Raw genomic sequence first — 25,880 nt, forward strand, 5'->3', positions numbered from 1 at the left:
TGGTGAAATTGCTGTACCATGGCAAATATATTCGAATGCAGGCACCTATCCAAAAATTCTTTGGGAGGGATTGGCGGGGGGGAGACACAAGGAAAGTTTACTTTTTATTTATTGGTAGATAAGGCTTAGCATTAGGAGGCCATGGTGTGGAGGGGAAAAAATGGGGAGGAACTGTTCCGTAAATCATCGCCACTGTTTAAGGCTGTCATTTTTATCAGAACCTGAAATTAGGACATTTTTTACCACTTGACTCCTCTGTTGCATTGCAATGCATTAACATTGTATGTGGGTCAAAACTGTATCAGTATGTGTGTCTTTGTCCTTTTCTTCTCAGCAAACATTATTTGAGTATATTATATATTTGAGTCTTTGAGTATTTTTGCGAAGCTGTTACACACAGGATGGGCAATCCTATCGACAATGTGAGACAACGTAGACAGCTCTTGGTTACTTCTTTCTCATTTGAGCCTGAATACCACTCCCATGTTTGCCAAATGAAGTATTTCCAAACACATCTAAAGTTTTATCTCCAAATACTATGATAAAATGCTGACTCATTTATATGTGACACTTTTTTTTTTTTTAAATTAATTCACGAGAAGTTTGCATCACTTCGTATTGGAGACTGAAGTAAGATTCATTCTTCCTTCAGGTTTGGATATGATCCTTTAGGGTGTTGTCATCTGCCTTAACACCTAACCTTAACAAGGCCTTAATTTTCGATCCTTGTGACTCGGATCTTCACAACTTAGGAAGATTTCAGACTAAAGAGAGATGCGATACGGGTTGTAAGGGGTGACCTTCCACATAGTACACCCAAATGTCAACCTCACTTCCACATTAGTGCACCCTGGACTGAAGACTAATGAGGCTCTGGCGACTGGCCTTATGGCCAGTATAATTTTGTTTGTGTTGTCCTGTGTTTTGTCCTTATTTGTGCTGAGTGTTCTTTGCAGCCTCGGCTTTTAACGAAAGTCAGAACATTTTAATATTTTATGATTTTATTTAAGCAACGTTAGAGTTGTTATGTGTAATGGTAAGGGGCTGGACCCCGTATAGTGTGACGGGTGCAAAATAGCCTTAGTGCTGACGCACCCAAAATTTCAAAATCAAAATCAAAAGATATATGCGATACATGTTGTTTGTAGCAGACCAGTCAACAGCAACTTTTCACACCATTGTGACACAAATGGCTGCAAAAACCTGAGTTCAGTTCATGAAATCTTCAAGTTACACATATCGTGTGTCGCCTCAGTGGAAAATATCGCTCAGTAGGCCACTGTTATCGTCACCTCGAAGTGGCAGCCCATGTTGGCCACAGAAGAAAAAAATGTGTCCTCAACCAGTGGGAATGCCCCTCAGTTTTCTTCTTTCTCCTTTTTTCCATGCTTGTTCATTAAACAGCCATCATAATACGATTTGGCATACACAGGAGATGCACTAAGTAGACATTTTAGTGAAAAATGCATGCTCAAAGGTCTCTTCAGCACTAGACCCAAACTAGCACTACACAGAGGCTCTAGGAGTTCGACTTTCATCAATGTCTTCGGCTTTGAACGACCCAAACTGGAACTAAAAGTAGACTTTGATACTTTATGTAAAATTGTCACTAGTCCTCTTCATTTTCAAATCACTAGAGCTTTAAAACTGTCAATGGACAATGACTGATCAGTAATCACTAGGGAAGAGATTTTATGGTGCTGTTAAAATGCCATTATTCAGGTCTAAACCATTTACATTAACATTCTTTATCCAATTCTCTAGCAAATAACATAATTAGTAGGGCATAGCCAATAGTGATGTATCTGTATCGGCCAATACCGGTATCAGAAAGTATTGGCTGCAATTGATCTACCGATACCAGCCGATACTTTTTCGGCATATTGGTCTATCACGGGTTCCCCAAAATACACGGCGCGACATGTTCACGGAGTTAGATTATCCTGGAAATTATGCAAAATGCAAACTTTATTTTTATTCTCTACGAATTTTGCACGAAAAGCTATATTTTTGTGATTACATGACATCTATTTTATTATTGTGATGCAATTCTTGAAAATTCTAAAGAAAATTTCTTCGTAAATTGGTGCATGTAATTTTAGAAGAATACTTACATGCCAATATTGATCAATATTTTGAATAAATTTTAATTATTGCAATTTTCAAGTTTCGGCAACGGTATCGGTTCAAAGTGGTATCGTCGCAGCCCTAATAATTAGTAATCATTACATAAAGTAATCAGTATTTAGGAAGTAAACGTGATATTTACTGGGTTTCAAACAACTTTTTACACTCAACAAACTCAACTTTGACCTCAGAAGATCCTTATATATGGAGAAACTACATTATCTTGGGAACTCTTTGGGCTGCAATGATTATATTATACCATTTTATAGCTCTCGTTCTGCTCTACAAAATGAGGCCATAGGATTTTATATAATTTCTCAAGAAGAGTGAAAATAATTTACTTTTCTAGCCAATTTTTGAACAAAACGAAGGAAAAAGGTACTGAAACATCAAAGGGGGTAAAAAGGGAATAGATGTGCTAATCTCACGAAAAGGTGCAACAAAGCATGTTCATTTTACTTGATTTCATCCTAAAATACATACCTCAAACGATTGGTATGAAAACAGCTATATTCTGGAAAGTTGCTGCACCTTAAAATCCGTGTGATCACTAATCGACTGTATGAACTGTCACACTTATTGATCTACCACCCCATTTGAAACCCTGGCATGGAAGCAGTGTTGCTAGATTAAGTCACTGGGAAACCTGTATTTCACATCTTTTCCACGGTTTCAGAAGTCTTGGCGCTACAATATCTCTGAAGTCTCATTAACTGCTTCTGTTGTACAGATAAACCAGGAAATTCAAGCCTCGTATTTATCCTCATAATATGTTCCGCAGATAAATGTTTAATATTGCCAGTAGTTTGACTCAACCTCCTATTCAAGAATGTTCCCTCTCTCGCTTCCCAGAGAACAAATATTCATCCTACTCGTGACGCTAAAGTGCAAGAAAAGTTTATGTGCAATATTATTAATAACAGGGTTATATAATATTCTCTGTCTTGCCTCGATAATTATTTCTCTTCTTAAATTATCATCACATTATTGTATTTCACACACGAGAAGCAAAAAAACCTAATTTGATCTAGTGTACACCAAAAAATTTTGGGGGAGGTGGTTACCCTCCATATTGGATACGTGACTGTTCAAATGGAGTGACAAGTTCAAAAACTGTTGAACATGAAGGAATTGTAGTTTTCCTGGCGATGTGATTTGATATGTTGGAAGCTAATGCCGATTTAACCTAGCTGGTAACCCGAAAACACCTGTTCGGATGTTGAACAAGTGTTAAGCAGAAAGAAGGAGCAGGATTCTCATTTACGTCATGCCATGGTTCTGACAAATGATGAAGTGGCAAGTTATCTGCATGTTAGTCTATCATATTGAGTTAACACTGTAATCCGTTCTTGTTTGGTGCAAATGAAGAGTGCCACAGCATGTTTACCCTGTAACAAATATAGAGCATTTCCTGACATTCGCTACGAGACACTGTGGCAAGCAACCCAGCATCAGTGCTTGTCTTTCCCGGAGAATGGGGTCTGCGACAACTTTTTTACGAGGTTTAATATAGTGGTCCTATGTGGAATGGAAACACTAGGAAATTTCGTTGCAAAATGTCGTCACACTTCTCCACAATTCCTCTTTCCAAAGTAACATTACTTTGTTGTAATGTAAACTTTTGTGGTGCCATATTAAGCCAGAATTATCTTCAACACATGGACACAACACAACTTCCGAGGGAGGATTATACTGGCTTCAGTCTGCAACATCAACAGAAAGGGAAAGAGAGCGAAAAAAAACAGACTGTAGTGTGCGAATCTCGCGGACCCCGTTCACTGGGAAAGACAAGCGCTGACGCCGGGCCGCTTGCCGCTGACTCTCGTAGCGAATGTCAGGGAATGCTCTGTAGAAGAGAAAATAAGCGGCAAATGTCAAAAATGACCTAATCTCTTGAAATGCACACACGGAAAGTAGTATGGTCCACTAATAGATAACTACAATAAAAGTGCAGATAATTATTGACCCTCCCTTGTATAGGGCCAAGAATCAGCTAAATTAAGAACTATTATATTTTGTGGAGTAAAACATTAATATAAATCACAATTTTAGTAACTACAGGAACTACTTGTATAAATTTTTTTTTGGATGACATAAATTATCATTAGTCAGCTTTTTTTTTCTTTAGAAAACTAACCAATGAATGATGGAGTTCATGGATTTTAATAAGTACCTATGGCTATATGATGGCAATTAATTAGTTAATTGTGAGGCAATTAAAACAGAATTGGAACGATGATTGAGCTATTTTTGTTGGTACACATTAAATGTTTTATATATTTATTTTCATTATAATAATATTATGTAATTAATCATTTATTTGTATCATTTCAGCTACCCATTGAAAGTGATTGTGAATTCCAAGAGGCACTGAAGGTGAGTACTTAGTGATACATTAGGTAACCCAATTTTTGTGTGATTATTTAAATGCATTGTATCTGCTTCACTTAGATTTGATTCCCACCGGATATATCAAGTTTATTTGGGGGGGGGGGGGGTGTTAGACAGTATTGTAGAAAAATCCACTAGGATTTCCTCAAGTCATAACTGTATTATCAAATTAATAGAAAATGCCTAACTCTCTCAATCTTTATCAGTAGAGCAATTCTAGGGAAAAAATCTATTTTGTCTTCTCAAAATCACAAGAATCTGTATTTTATTTTTCTGATTTTACTCCACCAAAAATTACTGGAAACAATTGTAACTAAATTTCAGTTAAAGTGTAATGTGAAAGGACCATACATTACAATTTTGACATGACAGTTGTACATTAGCAATATCTGATGTTCAAAATGTATGAAGAGAATGGCGTTAGCTTTCATTAATGCATGTTATTTCATTCATAAAAATGTGTTGGTAAAGTTTTGAAATTTTTAGTCCATATTTAACGCATGCTTTGGCAATTGTAGAACATGTGAATGCACCTTAGTGATAGGTGTAGTATTTTTTGACTTGGCAATGTGCCAATGTAAGGGGATGAGGAGGAATTAGGCCAGATCTTTATTTTTTGAGATGTGTATGTATCAAGATGAAAGGAATTAAATTTCTAGCAATTTAAATTACATTACCATTATAGATTCCAGAATATTTCTCCCTATGGAGACAATGGAAAAGGTATTAAGCACTTTTTGCCACTTTTGCCCTCGCACTATGCTAAACCTTATCTTTGCTCCCTCCCCTTCAGTTTTGGATCCCAATTGCCGCCACTTTTATTAAGTATGAGCTCGTGAATGAGATTTGTAAATCAATCTTATTCATAAAGGAACTTAACAAATTGAATGCCTTTGCATAACAGTCTTGCAGATTATTTCCAAGCTGATGCCGGATTTTCATTCCATCAAATGTGATAATCCCTTCCGTGAATTCTGTTAGCCTACAAAAGAAAGGTTTCTTAGCTTCATTCTTATTTTGAAACGGGCAGCAGGTATAAGTTCAAGTTATTGTAGATGACAAAGATAGGGGGTCAATCTTTGTTTAGTCTTGAGTCCTTTAATGAGCGATTTGTTATTACCTGTTAAAACTGTTAAAACTGATGATTCCATTAATTGAATATTGGTTGTTGGCTTTAGATGAACCAGGTGAGGTGATTACTCCATTTTGCAAGAGAAAGATGTTAGATGCCCATTGTTAATTGTTAGTTTTCTACATTTTGAGGGGTGGTCTATAATTTACTTGCATATTTAGTAAGATGAATAAGGAACGTGTAGTGTGAAATGTTGATCTAATTTTTTTTTAAATATGTTGAATTTTTGTAAACCCAAGACAAAAGTGGGGTGGTGACCTTGTTACTTGCCTGGCCCCCCACACTTTTACCTCCGCACTGGAGGTTCGATGCACTTCGTACTTGGCTCTGATTTGTCTAAGGGTATCTTTCTTTGTACGACAATGCACGTGGGTTGCTACAAGTCAACATAATTTTATAATTAACTACAAGAGACAACGGATAACCTTTGCGAAACCTTATTGCTATAGGGGGATAAATTACCTTGTCCAGCATCTGTGAAATTAAAAAAAACGGAAATGTTGGATATTTTCTATAGTTTAATTAACGTAAAATTTGAAGTATATACAAGTTGTATCCGAACGTTCATTTCTCTAATTATCGGGCCAAAACTCTAATTTTGATGTTGGAAAATCTCTATTGTTTGTAACTGGATGCTTTACATTTCATGAATTACATCGGGAGTACGCTTGTCACAAGGTAGACTAGCGTTACTTCAAGAAAACGTCTTAACAGGCGCGAGGTTGCCCGACGTGTACATTTCTCAACCTCTACGGTGACAAGGCACTAGGCTGCCCGGCGCAGCGTAATTACTTCAAAATAACATCCAGTACAAACTACCTTTTTACCTGTAAACTGGACACCAAGGAACTAGCTTGCCCGGCAATCCAATCACTTACAGCATCCGTTTCGGGAGACCTGTCCTCCAGTCCTAGCTGACCGAAGCAAAAAACAGCCTCTCCCTTCCAAGTATAAGTTCCAACAGCTGACCTCCCCCACTCTCATCTGGGAGTTTATATACGTTTTGTTGGCGTCTGTTGCCAATGGCCCTTTTTTCAAAATTTTTAAGCCCGCCTTTCTTTTGAACGTTCGAAACACGAAGCAAGAACAGAGAGCTACATTGTATTTATACATGGAATAGTACGAACCTAAAAATGCATAATAAATTGAGGTACACTTATCACATATACATAATTTTATACACGTAATTACCTAATTAATTAACATATTAATAAATATTTTAATAAGAAAAGAAAACACTGTTGCCCTGACACGGGGGCAGGGTAACAACCTGTTGAAAATTAACTTCAAAAGTGTAGGGGATATCTCTCTTTTAACCTGACATTGGAAAATAAAACATACGATTGGATGCTCAACACGGAATGGGATGGGATGGGACAGATTAATCGGTACTCTATTGGTATTGGCCAATATGGGCATGGTAAAATTTCTGATAATTTTACCAATCCGATATATCTATAAATATCTTACAATTTTGTGCAATATTGTGCCAGTTTGTTATATTTTTTGTGGATAAAAACATATAATCTCCATTACGTACTTTTTTAGAAAATAGATGTCTAAATATGGAGCTTCTTGACCATTGCAAAAGCTTGGTTTGTTTGGTAGCATACATTTATTAAGAAGGCCAATGAACCAATTGTAATTTTATATCACATCGGTAGAATATTGGTCATCGTATCAGTAAATTTTATATCAGCACTTTATCGGTATCAGCCTATCCCTATTTTCAAGTATTTTCATGGCTTATCTTCTGGAATTTTCATTGTAGTGGGAAAAATGAAAACGTCATGAAAAAATATTGGATAGACAATTGCAATTGAGCCTAATAAACTTTTGCATCGGTGTGTTTCTGCATTAATTAATATGTGAATTCCAGTTATACATCCAGATAATTTTATCATTTATGTTACATTCGGCTTTTAACAATGCAAATCTTCCTCATAACGTACATCGCTTGTAATTTTTCTTTTAGTTTGCAAGGCAGAGAGCACACAAAGGAAAAGAAATTATTTTGAAAGTGGAGAAGCAAGACAGCCCTTCTAGGGGCAGACCAACTTGGGATTTTCTTGGGAATGAAGTCCCACCCAAAGATAGTGCAGGGGCAAGACACGAAAGGAAGCAAGATTCCGAAAGAGATTCAGCGAGACCTACTGATTGCCTGAGGAGTCCTATAACTCTGCAAGCATTGCCCATTCTGCGCCGAAATAAACCTGAGAGTGTTTCGGTACAGATCGATGCCAAAGGTCAAAACGAGGAAAAGAAGGAAGAGAAAACAAACGAGAAGAAACAGAAGTCACCGGGAAATTATGCCAGCACCAATTGGATTCCCTGTGTGAGGAAAACTAAGGACAGGGGAAAGCTGGAAGGGATGGAGTCCCCTCCTCTTTGGTTCAAGAAATATATGCAAAAGGTTTGTATAATTTTTGGTCTTATTAGAGATAATAATTGTAGTAACTGTGCTCTTGAAGTGGTTAAACTTGTTTTTAGCTCATTGTTCATATACACTACACATGCTTCTCAACAGTTGAAAATTCTTATGAATTGTAATGCCAGTTAATAAGAGGCAGTAATGAGAAAAGTAATAATGATTGAACAGTTAATTACAACAAACTTAAATTATTTGTATTTATGGCATTTTGCAGTAAACATGGTGTGGATATTTGTCGAAAAAAAACAACTGTAGCACAGAAACAAAATGTTTTCACATGCCATTTCTAATTCACACGTGTTTTTTTTATGTAGAGTGCAGTAAAAAATGTCTGTTACAAATAAATTAGTTTAAATTGATTGATTGATGAGTTGGTGTTTTAAGTCCACTTTATGCACAGGAAGGCTAATTGGGACTGGACGTACAGTTTAAAGTGGGATCGAACCAGTATGTGCCTCCACCAGGTATCAAATCTGGAACCCTTTTATTACAAAGTGACGACGCTAGCACTACACCATCGAGGAGGCCCAAATAATTTTAAATAAAACATACAGTAAGTGTTCAAATACATTTACCTGTTGTGCAAAAGGTATTCTGCCTGACGTTTGAACTTTTGTACATATAGTGCGATTCTTATAACTTTTTAAAAATAAGTTAATTTAAATGTGCTATGAGAACCATAAGTTAAAAGAAAAATAATTTTACAATGCAAGCAATATGTACACACAAGAAAAAATGTAATAATCATAATTGATTCTTATAGTTCGTAGTTATATTGAGTAGAACTTTTCCTGTATATATATATATATATATATATATATATTTTTTTCAGTGGAAAGCTGAAATAGTGTCAGAAGTTAGTACCAATATGACATTTGCCATGAGCCAAATGCTGGAGGAAGCAAAGCTCAGTAACGGAACGTCGATGCAATCTTGTCCTCGAACTCCATGTTGCTGCAGCAGAACCAGCTCCTGGTCTGTCCCAAGGCTGCCAAAAAAGAAGAACTCAGATGAAGATTCATCTGATGGGGCAATTGCCAGTGATCAGAGGTAATTTGAACAAACTAAATGTTTGTGACAAACTTTTCATGCCTCACTTTAACCATTTAAGCGTAACGAATCATTGTGTGGGTATTCTAGAGCCTCATTTCTTCAGTACCATTCAGTGTCACCATTAACACAGTGTTGTGACACACATCCTATTGCAGGAACCACGGAATGAAGAATTTCTTGCAACTTTTTTTTTTTTCCTTAGATGGTATTTTTCACCCATGGTGCAATTCCTCATGTTACGTTAAAATATGCACTTTTTATTGGCAGAATTTAGATTCACAAGGAGAGGGCACAGACTAACTCACTCTCTAGCTTTCTTAAACCCGAAGGTTTATAGCTGCAGCAACACAAGCCTTCCATCTGTCCCTATTGTGGGCAAGATGAAGCCAATCTTTACCAGTTTCCTTTAGGTCCATCTCACCGTTATCCCTCCATCTTCGTCTTGGCCTTCCTACAGGTCTCTTACCATCAGGTTTCCCAACAAGAACCCTGTATACTCTGGCTTGACAAAATTGAGTTTGGGATGGGACTTCATGTAGTGGTAGTGAATCCTATAATTATTGATATGCCTAGGCACAAGCGTACACTAACCATCCATTTCCCAGAAAAAGTGCTTCAAAGTTTCCAAGTTTTCCATCTTCTTGTCTGATGTGATTTTGTCGTGAAGTTTCCATGTTAAGAAATGCTGCTGTAGACAGCATGTCATCATCATCATCATCATCCTGTGCCTCTGGCTGGGTCGGCATAGAAGTCAAGCCTCTCCAATTTTTTCTGGTCTTCCACCATTCCTCTCTTGCCACAGTGTTCCAATCTTGTCCTCTTCTCCTAAAACTCTCCGCTATCTGCTCTTTCCACCGACATCTTGGTCTCCCCCTTGGCCTTATTCTCACTCCTTGTGCATTGTAAGCTCTTACTGGTACTCTTCCTGCATCCATCCTCTTAATGTGTCCGAACCATCTCATTTGTGCCTGATCTATCCTGTCCTGAAGCTTCACCACACCCACTGTCTGTCGGATCTCGTCATTCCTTATTCTATCCCTTCTAGTTCCTTAAAATTTCATCTCCACTGCCTGTATCTTTCTTTTATCTCTCTCTGTCATTGTCCAAGTCTCTGCTCCAGCAACTTCGTGATCGGATAATGCATGCAGGACATTACAGTGGACATGTTACACCGTGTCTGGAACGAGTTTGATTACCGCGTTGTCGTGTGAGTAGGGGAATCCACATTGAAGGATTGTAATTTTAACTTGCATATCAAAAATTGGGACAGTTTCCACCTCTTAACAGTGTTTGCTACAACCACATAAGTTGAAAAATAACATTTTTTATTGACATATATACGAGGGGAATGCCAAAAGTTTTTAGCTCTGCCCACAAAAATCATCCAACTGAAACCAGACATTTACATTTTTTCAAAGTACTCTCCATGGACACGATTACATTTTTGCATCCTTTGAAACCACTTAGAAAATTGTTCATTCCACACATTTTCGGCAATGTTGTTCACAGCCTCCAAATAAGCAGCAATGGCGTCATCATCAGATGAAAAGCGACATCCACGCAACTGTTCCTTCACTTTGGGGAACACAAAGAAATCGCACAAAACTCCGACTCCTTGGCGGCTCAAAAAGTCTACGGTTCGTGCAGCACTGTGGGAATTTGCATTGTCATGATGCAGCAGCAAATGACCAAGTTTTGATCTTGGGTGTTGGGCCTTCCATTTTGTGAACACATTGGGAAGACAAACTGTTGAGTACCACTCAGAATTCACTGTACGCCGATTTTCAAGTGCAACTGTCGCAACATGTCTCTTCCGTGAGAAAAAATATGCCACCATTTTCTTTCCAACACTTCGAGCTTTCTTCACTTTTGTTGGGGGTTCTTCATTCTCAAAGCACCACACTTGCGACTGCTGCTTTGTAAGTGGATCGTAATGGTAAATCCACGTTTCGTCACCCATGACAATGTTGTAATCATCACGACTTGCACCTTGGTTGAATTTCTCCAACATAAATTCACACCACTCCACCCTCCCCTGTTTTTCCATTTCCGTGAGTGAATGTGGGACCCAGCGAGAACACCTTTACCTGAGACCCAAGTGTTCATGTACAATTGTCTGTGCTGCTGTTGACCCAATGTTGAGAGTCGTTTCTATCTCCAAAAAAAATAAAAAAATATATGGGGATCATCTTTCACCATTTGCCTCACAGCTTCCATGTTTTCGGGTGTCGCTGCAGTGTCAGGCCGTCCGGCACGAGGTTCATTTTCAAGTGACACACGACCCCTTTTAAATTCTCGAAACCAATTTCCAACACTGGCTCGTGAAGGGGCAGATTCCCCTAAAGTATTCACTAAACTTTCAACGCACTGCTCTGCGGTTAAGCCTTTTTTTTAAATGTAACAAAATCATGGCACGTAAGTCACGTCTTGACAGCTCCATGACTAACAACAACAATGGACGACGTGCACTGCCTTATCCCTCTTACCTCTCACCACACTATCGCTGACTCACTCTACCCATTGTTTGCTCAAGGTCAATAAACATCGGGCTGTCAAATGCAACACATGCACAGTTGCTGCGATGTTACATTATTGCACTGCTAAAAACTTTCGGCATGCTCCTCGTAACTGCACCATTCATTTGTGTATACCCTGAATAATCAGCAAAGGAAGCAGAGATTCGATAATAAAATGTTATCCCGAAACATTGAATATTCTCAAATTATATATATATCCTGTTTAACCGAGCTTTGAGATGATAGCAACCCTTAGAAGTAAATGCAACCTCTCGAACCGAAGCAACATAAGCTGCAAATGTCATTTGTCACTTACCATTTTCTCAGGGAACTTTCAGACCGAAGCAACAAGTGATATGTGTCCCTTTGAAGCAGACCCTCATTCAACCTTTTTGAACCGAAATGCGACATCGAGCTAAACATGTCACTTGCATGTTGCTCGGATTACACTGTTTTCTCAATGGCATGAATCGTGCTGCTTCAGTCTGTTGTTCTTGCATGCATGGGGAATGTTTTGCTTTATACTGAAGGAGACTGTGTCGCTTGTCATCTGTGACTTCAGTCTCAAAGCTCCTTCATTCACTTGCATCATGTTGCCTCAGTCTTGTTTGTGCATGATTGGTGGATGCTTGCTTACAGACTGAAGAGGTCCATGTCACTTGCCACTTCAATGCCCCACCCCCCACCCTGGCATGTGTTGCTTCGGTCTGAATGTTCTCTATACTTGACAAGCTTGTTAGCTACTCCATCAGAGATTAAGATTTCATTTAGCCTGTAAATCACAGAGAATAAATTGCAAATACTGTTGATGGAAAAAGGCTGTCTTTTTGATAGAAGGTTCCTTTTATAATCATGAATGAGCATCTGGAGTGTTGCGTTGTAATAAGAAGAGGTCTGAGGTTCAAACTGTAGGTCCAGTCCAGATTTGCGGCCAGTCTTATTTGCTTCTATACTTCAATTTTAGTGCCAGTGTTTTTCAACCGACGGGGCGCAAGAAAGTCCATTGCACCCAGGAGTTGTTGACATTTTTTTTTAAATCTAATTTTATATTTGACAACAAGTCTATACATAATTGAACTATGATTATGCCATGCTTGATATATTAATTTCCATATAAAGTTTAAAGATCAGAAATGTATTTATGAGTGAATAGTTGGGATCAGGGCATTGACTTGTGAGAAATAAATTACTGGGCTGTGGTGTCTGAAAGGTTGAGAACCACTGCACCAAGAAGCCGAAGCCAAAATACATCACTAGTTGCTCCGTGACCAGATTTAGCGGCCATTTAACCAAATTATACATGATGTACTGGAAAGCCAGAATACAAATATATATTTTACTGAACACAAAATTTAATATAAAGAGATCTGATTTTCAAAAGGTAGAACAGTATTTTATTGCTTCATGTACATGTTCGTATAACAAATTCAAACATTGAAAATCATATACTATTAGGTTCTATTAAAAACACATACAAAACTACTCTAGATATGTGAATATGTTTATACTACATAGATATATTTAATAAGCCTACCGAAATATGAAGATAACATGTTAAGTGTTTTTATATCGGAATAGACTGCCTTGGTCAGCAACTCGGTGTTTTCAATATGGAAACAAGGCTTAATTATATTACAATTGAAGATAACCTGGAAAGAACTGTCCATTCAAAAAAGCCAGCTTTCTTGAAACACTGTTTATGTCTAGCTACAAATTTCATATTGTATATTGTATTTTATATTTAGAAATGAGTGTATTTTACAGTAGGGAGATAAACAAAAACCATGGAAGAGCAAAAATACTGCTAACTCCTGTATTTTCATTGATTTGAAACACTTTTGTGAAAAAAGCTGTGGGAAAAAGTTTTTTTCCCAAAAAAAACTTTGTTTCCGACATCTTCCAACTCTAGTTTATTTTACTCCACTTTCTGATACTTTTGGCTAATTACAAAGATAAGGATGAGTAACGATATGATGCAAGTTATGAAGGAACACTCACAAAGAACACCCTTGCTGGGATTCGAACCTGGGGCCCCTGGCATCATAGGATGATGCACTAACCACTTCACCACGGAACTTGGCTGTTATAATAATTTAATGAAGAATGACCAGCGTGAATGTCTTATTCTTGCAGACATTTTCGTCAACAAATAAATGTCTCAGCATGTGACTATAAAGCATGGTTTTATTTACACACGTGTTCACACACTTAACGATTATTAAACTTTTCTTTCTTTGCAGAGAATACAAATTGTTGAAGAAATTAGAGAAGCTACACAAACGTGAGAAGAAGTTGGAGAAGAAATTGGATTCCAAATTAGAAAAACTGGAACACAAGACCAAGCGGATCATGGAAAAGAAGTCCCGAGAGCAGTCCAGGAGCAGACCAGAAAGGGTTGGTGACAGGAGATATTTGCTGAGAAAGAAATCTAATGATGCATCGGTGAACACCAGTTGGATGGATGTCACTTTAGTCAAAGATGAGACTATACCAAATGGAACCCATGTGAAGAGGTCATCAAGTTTTACCAAAATTTGGAGAGTTAAAAATAGTGGGGCCATTACATGGACAGATAAGGTTAGTACATATGCAGTCTTTCTATCGCATTTGCTTCTGTGCACTTCTGCAGTTGTATCATGTGAATAAAATTTCGGTGTTATAGCGGTGAATAATCACATCAAAAGTGCTATATAAAATGACATTTTGGTTTTCAAATTGTGAATATAACCAAAATTTGATTTAAAAAGTGCACTTATTACACAAAATATACTTACCCCTTCTAATAGCACATTTATGTAGTTACCAGAGTATTAAGTTTATTCCTGTGTAAAGGGGTCCATTTTTGCTTCTCAAATATTTACAGCAGAATTAATCAATTTTTGTGAATTGCATAACTCGCAGGATACTTCAGACTTCAGAAAATGTCGCGTCGGTATATAAATGGTAAATTTCGTGTTTATGAATATATTTCGCATTTTGCAGTTTATTTTGCATTATTTTGTGACAAAACAAGGTAGAAAAATGCACCTCACACCTTTCACAAACATGAAAAATGAACATTACAGCATGTTATTTCATATTTTGTGTTTTCGTCAAAAACGAAATTTGCATGCCTCTAGTGATAACACTGTATGAGTCACTGTTTAGTTTGTCTTTTACTTTGTTTGAATAATCGCCCTTGTGCATAATTACAAATTGGTTCGTTTTGTCAGATTTTAGACACCAAACTTCATTGATGTTCAGCCATTTGCCAAACTCAGAGAGGACAGAAGAGATTTCTTGGTGCACTGGATTAGGTTTCCTGGTTTCACTGCTGATCATCACTTTTTGACTATGAAGTTTGGTGTCTAAAATCTGACAGATAACTATCTGTGTTCACAAATCCAAACAGTTGGAGACATTGGCATGCCGAGTAGAAGGGAGAAACATTCTACCTATCCCATTGCATTGGAAGACTATTGTAACTACTGCAAAAATTGAGTATTGGCAAGCAAAGAAACAGGGATGTTACTTATTATGAATTCCTCATTTACTATTTATATGTGTAACTTCTTACCTACCTTGCTACAAAAACAGTACACATGCATTTTTCTTTCAAGAGATCAATTTTTCGAGATAGCACTGATATTCATGGCAAGAAGTCTCTGGATTTAATCACCAATACTGGCTGAAACTTTACATATTCTAGACTTATTGTGTATATCCTGTGAATTATGTAAAATGTAGTACATTAGAACCAAAATTTTACATTCCTGGATTTTACATTTTCCTGCATTGTACATTCAATCTTGATGGTTCCAATATAGCAAAATGTTATAAAATTTTGTTTTCATGCATTTTAAGTTTTTTCAGCATGTTCCCCTGAAAAATGTAAAATTGAGGTTCCACTGTATTTACACTAATTTATGTTGGCAGAGTGAATTTTATTATGAAACCTTACTAGTGACATGATAGAATATCATGATTTAATTGATGCTGAAAACAAGGAAAAATTGCATGTGGGAATGCAAAATTGGAGTTACACTGTGTACACACCACAAGCACACTTTGTACACGCCACTGCTTGCTACCTGTGTTCCTAATTTGTGACTGCAGTATGTGTATGTGTGCCGTTGCGTGTATTCCTAACATATTCTGTTTGTTCTTTCCATATAATGCTTTCTGTAGACTGAGCTGCAGCTAGATTATACTTCTAATGGTTTAGTTCCTGATGTGTATGGTGTAAAATGCCCTGCCTTGACACCTGGAGAGGAAGGCCAGATTAGTGTGAACTATGTTGCTCCAAGTGAGTATAAATTTTCAATACATAAGTATTTGACAATTACAAATAGCTTCTATATCATTGGAGTTTAATTTCAACAAATTTAACGAGTGTAGTAGTTTGCTTAACTCTCTGTTTAAATTATGATTAAAATATTTTATTTTTGTTGTTTTTACAACTTTATTTGCTTTGTATACTATTCATTATGCTTCCCATTTCAACATATTTTTTAAATATATGAGAGATATTTTTTATGTAAGGTCTATTTAAAAAAAAGAATTCACTGCCACAATTTTAGTGAAAATTTATTTTGTGTCAGATTCTACATGCTTTGATCTATTTTTGCACATAGGTTCCGTGGTTATTTAAATTTAAACATTTGTCACAACGTACGATGACCCTTCTCATAGAAGTCAGCTGCTTCGAGGCAAGCCATTCCCCAACTCCTGTTTTCACTTCTTCATCGCTGCCGAAATGCGTGCCACCAAGGAACTTCTTAACTCTTTCGCTGCGGAATTCTCTGGCACACAATATCCCTTGGCTGCGTAATTAAATTTGAAAAAATATTTTTTTTATAAACAAATAGTTTTCACAATTACATTGCGTTATATATGAGAGAGAACTTACAAAATTCATTCCTTGCAAAGGAAAACCATTCTGTAGTCCCTGGTGGTATGATATTTTGAAAAATTTTGAAATTTTGAATTTTTTTTAATTTTGAAAAAAAAAAAATAAATAAATACGGAGAAACTAGTACTCACTTTTATCCGCGAAGCTGTTTTTTCTTCTTTTTCGATTAATTTCAGTGGCCACTGCCACCATCCTCGTTGGAACTTGCTGCGCTGTTGCTTGGCGTGCGTCTTTTGTTCGTAGTTCTCTGGCTGCCGTTAGATGCGCTGCTAGGTGCGCTGTGCGTCTTGGGGCGTCGTCTGCTATTTCCGGGCGATAGCTGCTGCAGTAGTGGAATCCAAGTATGGTGCGCTTGCCCGCTATCGATGTTTAGTTCGTGCGGGAAGTGCATTATGGCGTGCGTTTCCTTGATTTTGGTGTCTATGAGCGTGTGGGCAGTGTGTTTGACTCGAACCTTTTGAATTTTATGGCTATTGTATTTGATATGTCTAGCAAGACCAGTAGTGGGTTGGGCTTTTTTCGCATCTGCTAGGTGCTGTTGGATTCTTTCATTGACAGATCTGATGAACCCGCCGATGTAATGAGCCTTGCATTCACACTCTGCATCATATACACCTGGGTTGTCAAGGGGGGAGAGGAAGTACCGTTTGTGCTTGTTCAGTTTATCAGTTATTTTGGAGTTGGGTTTGTGCGCCACTTTGATGCCAAATGGGAGAAGGGCTTTGGCTATGCGGTTGGAAGTGGTGGGATGGTAGGGGAAGGCAAACCATTTATATTGGTCGCTGGGGGTTGGTTGTGGCTGGGTTGCTTGTGGATGGGTTGATTGTGGTAGGTTAGGGTATTACCTGTATTTCCGCCTTACTGCACCAAGTGGAAAGTTGTGATTCAGTGTAGCCATGTTTCAGGGCTATTTCTGTGATGGTGGCTATCTCCTCTCGTAGATCCTCTTCTTTGCCACAGTAGGAGAAGGCTCTTCGATAAAAGTTTAGCCACACATTGGCTTTTTGCGTAGGGGGATGGCTAGAGAGAGCATGTATGTACTGGTTGCCTGCATCCGGTTTTCTGTAGACGGTGGTTGTGAATTTGTTAAGTGCACGGCTGATGGTGATGTCCAGGAAGTTGATTTTACCAAGTTTTTCATGCTCTACGGTGAAGTTGAGCCTGGGGTGGATGCTATTTAGTTTGTTCACTAGGAGGTTGAGTTCTTCTGCCTTTTTATATACAACTATTGTGTCGTCCGCGTACCTTCCATATCGGATGTGTTGTAGTTCTGGAGTGTGGAGTATCTCTTTTTCAGCCAGGTGCATGACGATGTTGGCTAAAGGAGCTGATAGCGGGTTGCCCATCGCAAGGCCCTCGGATTGGTTGTAGAATTTATCTTTCTAGACAAACTTCCAATAGCCTGGTTATCTCTTGTACCTCTAGGGCCGGGATTCTGTTAGTTGTCAGCCATCTTTCCACCGAACGCAGTCTATGGGGATTGAACTGTACATATCTACTATATCAATGCTGGCTAATTTTGCACTGTCAGCTTGCACTATTGAAGTTACCAGATTTTTAGCATCGGCACTGTTGCGGAACACGTATGTAAGCTTGTGGTTGAAATGAGATATTTTGTTTTTTAGCCAGTTTGTTAGGTGAACTGTGGGGTAATTGAAGCCAGCTATTATAAGTCGCATGGGGATTCCAGGTTTATGAGTTTTAGGAATGCCATAGGCAATGGCAGGTGAAGGGTGGGGATTGAGGAGGAATTTGTGGTCTTGTTCACTAAGTATGGCACTAGATTTCACTGCATTTTTCACAATTCTATTGTACCTGTCTGTGGGGTCTTTTTTGATGACACTGTACGAGTCACTGTTTAGTTTGTCTATCACTTTCGTGGAGTAATCACCTTTGTGCATGATTACGAACTGGTTTGTTTTGTCAGACTTTAGACACCAAACATCATTGATTAACATCGAATACATGCTACAAATCTTGGAAAACCAAAAAACTAGGTCTTTACGCAACAAACTTCACCACTTGGGAGGAACATGGCCGAGTGAGAATGCAATCAACCCAGATGACGGACATGGAAAAAACATAATAAATCTGTCAAATCTCTCAATCCCCAACAAATTCAAAGAACTCCTTGCCTACGGCGATAAGTTTAATGTACAAAACAGTAAGCCACCCACCCTCGACCTCATATGTGCGGCAGAAAAAGCAGCTTGTTTTGCTCCCAAACCCCAAGATTCGGAAAACATCAGAACGTCAGCAGCCGGAATTTTTCAAAAAGTGATGACCAACAGTAAAACCAGGAAACCTAATCCAGTGCACCAAGAAATCTCTTCTGTCCTCTCCGATTTTGGCAAATGGCTGAACACCAATGATGTTTGGTGTCTAAAGTCTGACAAAACAAACCAGTTCGTAATCATGCACAAAGGTGATTACTCCACGAAAGTGATAGACAAACTAAACAGTGACTCGTACAGTGTCATCAAAAAAGACCCCACAGACAGGTACAATAGAATTGTGAAAAATGCAGTGAAATCTAGTGCCATACTTAGTGAACAAGACCACAAATTCCTCCTCAATCCCCACCCTTCACCTGCCATTGCCTATGGCATTCCTAAAACTCATAAACCTGGAATCCCCATGCGACTTATAATAGCTGGCTTCAATTACCCCACAGTTCACCTAACAAACTGGCTAAAAAACAAAATATCTCATTTCAACCACAAGCTTACATACGTGTTCCGCAACAGTGCCGATGCTAAAAATCTGGTAACTTCAATAGTGCAAGCTGACAGTGCAAAATTAGCCAGCATTGATATAGTAGATATGTACAGTTCAATCCCCATAGACTGCGTTCGGTGGAAAGATGGCTGACAACTAACAGAATCCCGGCCCTAGAGGTACAAGAGATAACCAGGCTATTGGAAGTTTGTCTAGAAAGATAAATTCTACAACCAATCCGAGGGCCTTGCGATGGGCAACCCGCTATCAGCTCCTTTAGCCAACATCGTCATGCACCTGGCTGAAAAAGAGATACTCCACACTCCAGAACTACAACACATCCGATATGGAAGGTACGCGGACGACACAATAGTTGTATACAAAAAGGCAGAAGAACTCAACCTCCTAGTGAACAAACTAAATAACATCCACCCCAGGCTCAACTTCACCGTAGAGCATGAAAAACTTGGTAAAATCAACTTCCTGGACATCACCATCAGCCGTGCACTTAACAAATTCACAACCACCGTCTACAGAAAACCGGATGCAGGCAACCAGTACATACATGCTCTCTCTAGCCATCCCCCTAAGCAAAAAGCCAATGTGTGGCTAAACTTTTATCGAAGAGCCTTCTCCTACTGTGGCAAAGAAGAGGATCTACGAGAGGAGATAGCCACCATCACAGAAATAGCCCTGAAACATGGCTACACTGAATCACAACTTTCCACTTGGTGCAGTAAGGCGGAAATACAGGTAATACCCTAACCTACCACAATCAACCCATCCACAAGCAACCCAGCCACAACCAACCCCCAGCGACCAATATAAATGGTTTGCCTTCCCCTACCATCCCACCACTTCCAACCGCATAGCCAAAGCCCTTCTCCCATTTGGCATCAAAGTGGCGCACAAACCCAACTCCAAAATAACTGATAAACTGAACAAGCACAAACGGTACTTCCTCTCCCCCCTTGACAACCCAGGTGTATATGATGCAGAGTGTGAATGCAAGGCTCATTACATCGGCGGGTTCATCAGATCTGTCAATGAAAGAATCCAACAGCACCTAGCAGATGCGAAAAAAGCCCAACCCACTACTGGTCTTGCTAGACATATCAAATACAATAGCCATAAAATTCAAAAGGTTCGAGTCAAACACACTGCCCACACGCTCATAGACACCAAAATCAAGGAAACGCACGCCATAATGCACTTCCCGCACGAACTAAACATCGATAGCGGGCAAGCGCACCATACTTGGATTCCACTACTGCAGCAGCTATCGCCCGGAAATAGCAGACGACGCCCCAAGATGCACAGCGCACCTAGCAGCGCATCTAACGGCAGCCAGAGAACTACGAACAAAAGACGCACGCCAAGCAACAGCGCAGCAAGTTCCAACGAGGATGGTGGCAGTGGCCACTGAAATTAATCGAAAAAGAAGAAAAAACAGCTTCGCGGATAAAAGTGAGTACTAGTTTCTCCGTATTTATATACTACCTCGTCTCTCTTTTCCCAATCATGAAAAAAATTTAGAAAGAATAATTTTAAAAAATTACACTGCAAAATATGTTATAGAGAAATTACAAAAGTCATTCCTTGCACTGGCAAACCATTCTGTAGTCCCTGATGGTATGGTATTTCTCAAAACATGGGATGACGCAGAGTGGTGGAGTGGCGTGGAAATTCGTAAGTAGTATCAAGATACTGGGTGGCGAAAACTTCAGTTTGTTCTGCTGTGTGTTCAAATACTGAGCGGGGGAAATATTTGATAAAACAAGAAAATGGTGTGCTAAATACTGTACTGTCACCAAGTAAGTTAGCACTTGCCTGTGTCGAACTTCCCGCACCTAGATCAATGCTAGTTTGCACTCTGCTCCATGATGTTACGAACGGCGGTACAAATTCTTCATCAGACACTACACAATCACTGTCACCACTTGAAGTCTCATAAAAACTGTCGCTATTATCGTCACAACTTAATTCACCTTCTGATTCAACAGTTGAGTAACATCATTATCAGACAAGTGTTGACGACTTGACGAAGCCATGTTGTTTACATTCGAACATGCATTTGAAACTGACATGTCAGAGCACTCAACGCTCGTATTCTAAACGGAGGCGTAATTAGCGACATCATACGGATATAAACAAAACTACAAGTTCAAATAGTTCCAAATACTATCAACAGATGTCAGAAAGCTACTAAAAGCGACGTACTGCGGAAATGCGACACCCGCAGCGAGTGGAAGTATGAACTCGCAATAATGTGACTTCCGCGGAGCAAGGCACATGGTGTGCTGTGCATAAATGCGACGACCGCAGCGAAAAAGTTAAATGGATATTTCATGAATTTTGACATATTCTGCATGCACCAAATCATCACTGACCACAGATGGCTGACCTGAGCATGGCTCATCATGCACATTCTCCCGCCTGTCTTGGACATTCTCGCCCATTTCCACACTTTGCTATCACTCATTGCATTGAAACCATACACTTCACAAATCTGGTGATGAATTTCTGCTGCTGCCAAAAACCAGATCACTGACCGCATCACACAGTCGGCAGGCTGCTCGATCATCTTAAACATTGCAATTACACTGTTCGAAGCACACACACTGATGACATGGCTCCAAATGGTGTGTGCTTCTGTGCATGCGGAGTACTATGTCTCCAAGGGATATTGGCAAACAGACTTTAAAAAATACACCTCATACATAGCTGTAGGCAATGATGCAGGTTACATTGGAAGAGTGGTTAGTTTCATCTGAACGAAAATATTTACAATTTTTACATCGGATTAAAGCTTAGCGTTCACCAGTTCATTCTAACTGTTAAAATGCAAGGAGTACCTTATTCTTCTCATTTTTGTTCAATGTGGCTGATAACAGCATCTAAATGTTGTAACTTGATATCCAGCAGTTCACCACAAAGATTTTTCATACTCTTTATTTCTTGTAAATTTGAATAGAATTGAATGTATTGTGTGTCTTTGTTTCTGGAAGAATGGCAAGTTACAATTCTTTTTACAGCAATAACTGAACTCCAATGGTGTAACACCACTTAGGGGGCTAACAAGAAGTTTTTCATTGGTCGGTGCGCTGTGTTCCATTGCTATTATCATCTGGCTTTCTCAGTGTCTTGAGTTTGAAGAGGGATTAGGGAATTCCCTGCTCCAATCCTTCCAAGAATTCTATCAGCATTATTTTTTTTTATCATTCATGAATATTTTTTTTAAATTGATTAAAATAGCTACAAAAATTTATCGATACCAATAACCAATATTCCACTGATCCAATGTAAAATTCCTAATGTTTCATGTAGAACATGAATTGTCCAATGAGCCCCTCAATTAATATGTGTAAGAAGGTGGCTACAGTAGGTTGTCAGCTTAGGTAGACAAAGTCATAGGCATTTACCTTGCTTTTGTATTCATAAAGATAATAAAATGGCAGAATTTTCCATCAAATTACAGGCTATTAGAAATTTAACTATCATATATTATATTATACATGTTATCAATAACATGATCCACAATATCAATAAACAGATATGCCTATATCAATCGGCTGATACTGATAATGTACCGATTAATCTGTCCCATCCCTAAGATGTACCTTGTGGCTGAACATGTTGGATGCCGGACTCTCAGTCTATCTGACGATGGCACCAGGTGTGGGTGTCTGTATTTCTTCATCAATTTAATCTAATCATCATTCATTCTTATTGTTGTGACTAACATAACAGGCAGGAAAGTGATGTAAAAAGAAAATCTGTTAGAGATTGTTTATTTATCATGTTTACCAACAGTTGTCATGGAATCTTTTGTTTTTTTGCAGGTACTCCTGGACGGTATGAATCATATTGGCACTTCTATCATAATGAAGAGAGGTTTGGCCAGTGGATCGGATTCAGCGTAGTGGTTGATGCTGATACTCCTGCAACTACTACTACTAACCAGGTGAGCTTGAAATGTTATTACAAAGCATTTCCCTACATTACATTGCAATACAATTGACATAAGTCAGTGTTTCAAGGATTACTTTTTTTTAAATCTAAGTAAATGCAGTTACATCATGCTGGCAAACTACTACCACTTGAAATATGATTCATGCATGATCCACCTCCTTGATAATAATGACTAACAATCTGTGCTCTTTCTATCTATATACTCCATGAAAGACTACTTTAAGATTGTATTTTGCATTACAACTTAATAATGTTATTTGCTTAAACTAAGGATGTACTGATATGAACATTTCGCCAATACCGATAAAGTACCAATATGAAATTGATGACGGAGTGCAAGGGGTGACACTTTCCGAAGATACCCAATTGTCTACCATGTAATATATCTTGGACTGCGACTGATGCAACATAAATTGCAATAGTTTTGGGTTAGCAAAGGAAGAAACATATTTAGACAGCTACTTTACCAAAAGAGAAATGTAAATGATTTGTACCTTTATATTCATAAAAATAAAGCAAGAAATTACACTTAGTTGAGGCTGTTTACAGAAATAGATTGGTAAAATTATCCATACTTTACCAATACATAGTGATAATTGAATTTTTGCACTGCATGAAAATGCAAAATGAGATAAACCATTGCAATTTTTAGAATCCTGCAGCTAATGGCATTCCCATTGAAGAGATATGCAACATATGATAATGATATTGATTGATGAATGTACTGTGGTATATACATATTGTACTGAATAAAACAGTCAGCCTGAGATGAAATAGGAAGCAAGTGCCAGGGCACTCTGCTTTGCCTTTTAATCCTTTTTAAGCCAACTTACCATTTACATGGTTTAAACTTCTACTATTTTGCCTTAACACCTGAATAAGCCAGGCTGTAAGGCATTAATCTTTGAGAAAACACCCAAATTCCAACCTCACTTCCTCGTAGTACACCCTGTACTGGATTTTGCAGACTAGTGAGGCTCTGGCATTTGGACTCACATCCAGTATATTCCTCCATGGGGCTCATGTTGTGTTCTGTCCTTGTGTGTTTGTGATTGTCCTTTCATCCATCTCACTTTTCACCATTAACCTTTTGGGACCCAAGCGTCTCGATCGAGATACCCAAATGTAACCCTCCCGGTACCAAGCGTCTCGATCGAGATGCTGTGTCAAGGTCGTAGTTTTTACGTTATAACTTTTCTATTTTTTGCTAGAATTTCGATTTTTTTTTAATATTGTTCCTAACACATGTATTTAACGGAAATGTTTTTTTGCATTTTTTTTTGTCTTCATGAAAATGGAGGGGAAAAGGCGGGAAAAGGGACTTCTCTTTTGCGTCTCTTTTCAAGGTCAAATTTTTGCCGACAAAGGAAGACCAGCTTTGTTGTTCTAAAGCAATGCTTTTCACTCCCTCCTGTCAACTGCATTCGAAGGAAGCTTGTTTATCAGTATCCGATGTCAAAATGAAAGTTTTCCATGAGGGTGCAAGCAGGGGGTGGGGATGGGGTGGGGGGAGAGTGAAGACTGGTTGTTGAATCTGCGTTGTGAATATGGAATTTCGAAGCGTGCTGATGGAAACCTTTGTTTTTTTAAGCACAAGTGTCCACAAGTTGCAACAGGGGTTACCCTGCATTGTCTAAAACTAGAATTTCAAGCAGCTGCAAGAATCGGCGCTCATTTTTCACTACGTTCTAGCTTTTCGTCCGTGAATGTTGTGCATAGGTGTCGTTTTGTGCCCAAGTGCAATGACATTTTTTGGGTGAAGTGACAATTTTTTAAAATAATTTTTGAGGGTTTTCTCCCTTCCCCCTCCATATATACGCCAAATTTGCATAAATTTTTTCATTTTGTGCATTTTGACATTTTTTTTCGGGGGGTGGGGGGAAACACTATTTTTTTTAAGAAAAGTATTTTTGAGGGGATTTCCCCCTTTCCCCCTCCATATGTACGCCGAATGTGCATAAATTATATTTCATCTGAATCTGTGATTCATTCTACGTACAATGGTATATCTTTCATATCTCTAGGGCAGTTATTTCTGAGCTGTAGTCAATTCAATGTAACTCTGCATTTCGCTCAATTCCGAAGCTTGAGACAGTGGCGTACAAGCCTTTCGTTTCAGGGGTACAACTTGCGTTACATTGGTCATACGACAATGATGCAAATATTTTTCTGTTTCTTACATGCCAGCGATAATTTCTATGTGCATTTTGAACTTTTCATATCCTTTTTTTCAGGGGGGCGGGGGGGGGGGGGGGGGAGAAACCCCATTTTTTAAAAAAAAAAGTATTTTCAGGGGATTTCCCCCCTTTCCCCCTCCATATATACGCCGAATGTGCATAAATTATATATCGTCTAAATCTGTGATTCATTCTGCGTACAAAGGTATATCTTTCATATCTCCAGGGCAAATAGTCTCTGAGCTAAAGTCATTTCAAGGTACCGCTGCATTTTGAAGCTTGAATCAGTGGCATGCCGATCATTCCTTTTGGGGGTACAACTCAAGTTACATTGGTCATATGATAATAATGCACATATTTTTGTGTTCCTTACATGTCAGCGATCATTTCCATGTGCATGTCGACACTGTCATGTATTTTTTCTTGGGGGGAGGGTGGGGGAACCAAATTTTTTTCCCCGAATTTTTGGAAT

At 38.5% G+C, this 25,880-nt stretch overlaps 1 protein-coding gene across 4 annotated transcripts in view; it reads left to right on the top strand.

The window, feature by feature from the left end:
- Positions 1-25,880, top strand: part of LOC145982320 (next to BRCA1 gene 1 protein-like) — a 47,309-nt gene that overhangs the window by 6,970 nt on the left and 14,459 nt on the right. For all 4 annotated transcript variants that reach the window (XM_083115880.1, XM_083115883.1, XM_083115882.1 and 1 more), the window contains exons 3-8: positions 4,462-4,503; positions 7,626-8,063; positions 8,914-9,131; positions 13,891-14,227; positions 15,818-15,935; positions 23,102-23,223. In XM_083115880.1, coding sequence (XP_082972006.1) covers positions 4,462-4,503; positions 7,626-8,063; positions 8,914-9,131; positions 13,891-14,227; positions 15,818-15,935; positions 23,102-23,223 — 1,275 coding nt within the window. The remainder of the gene's footprint in view (positions 1-4,461; positions 4,504-7,625; positions 8,064-8,913; positions 9,132-13,890; positions 14,228-15,817; positions 15,936-23,101; positions 23,224-25,880) is intronic.

This window comes from Lepisma saccharinum, unplaced genomic scaffold (genome assembly GCF_977018435.1).
Source record: "Lepisma saccharinum unplaced genomic scaffold, izLepSacc3.1 HAP1_SCAFFOLD_102, whole genome shotgun sequence".
In the NCBI taxonomy this organism is placed as follows: domain Eukaryota; kingdom Metazoa; phylum Arthropoda; class Insecta; order Zygentoma; family Lepismatidae; genus Lepisma; species Lepisma saccharinum.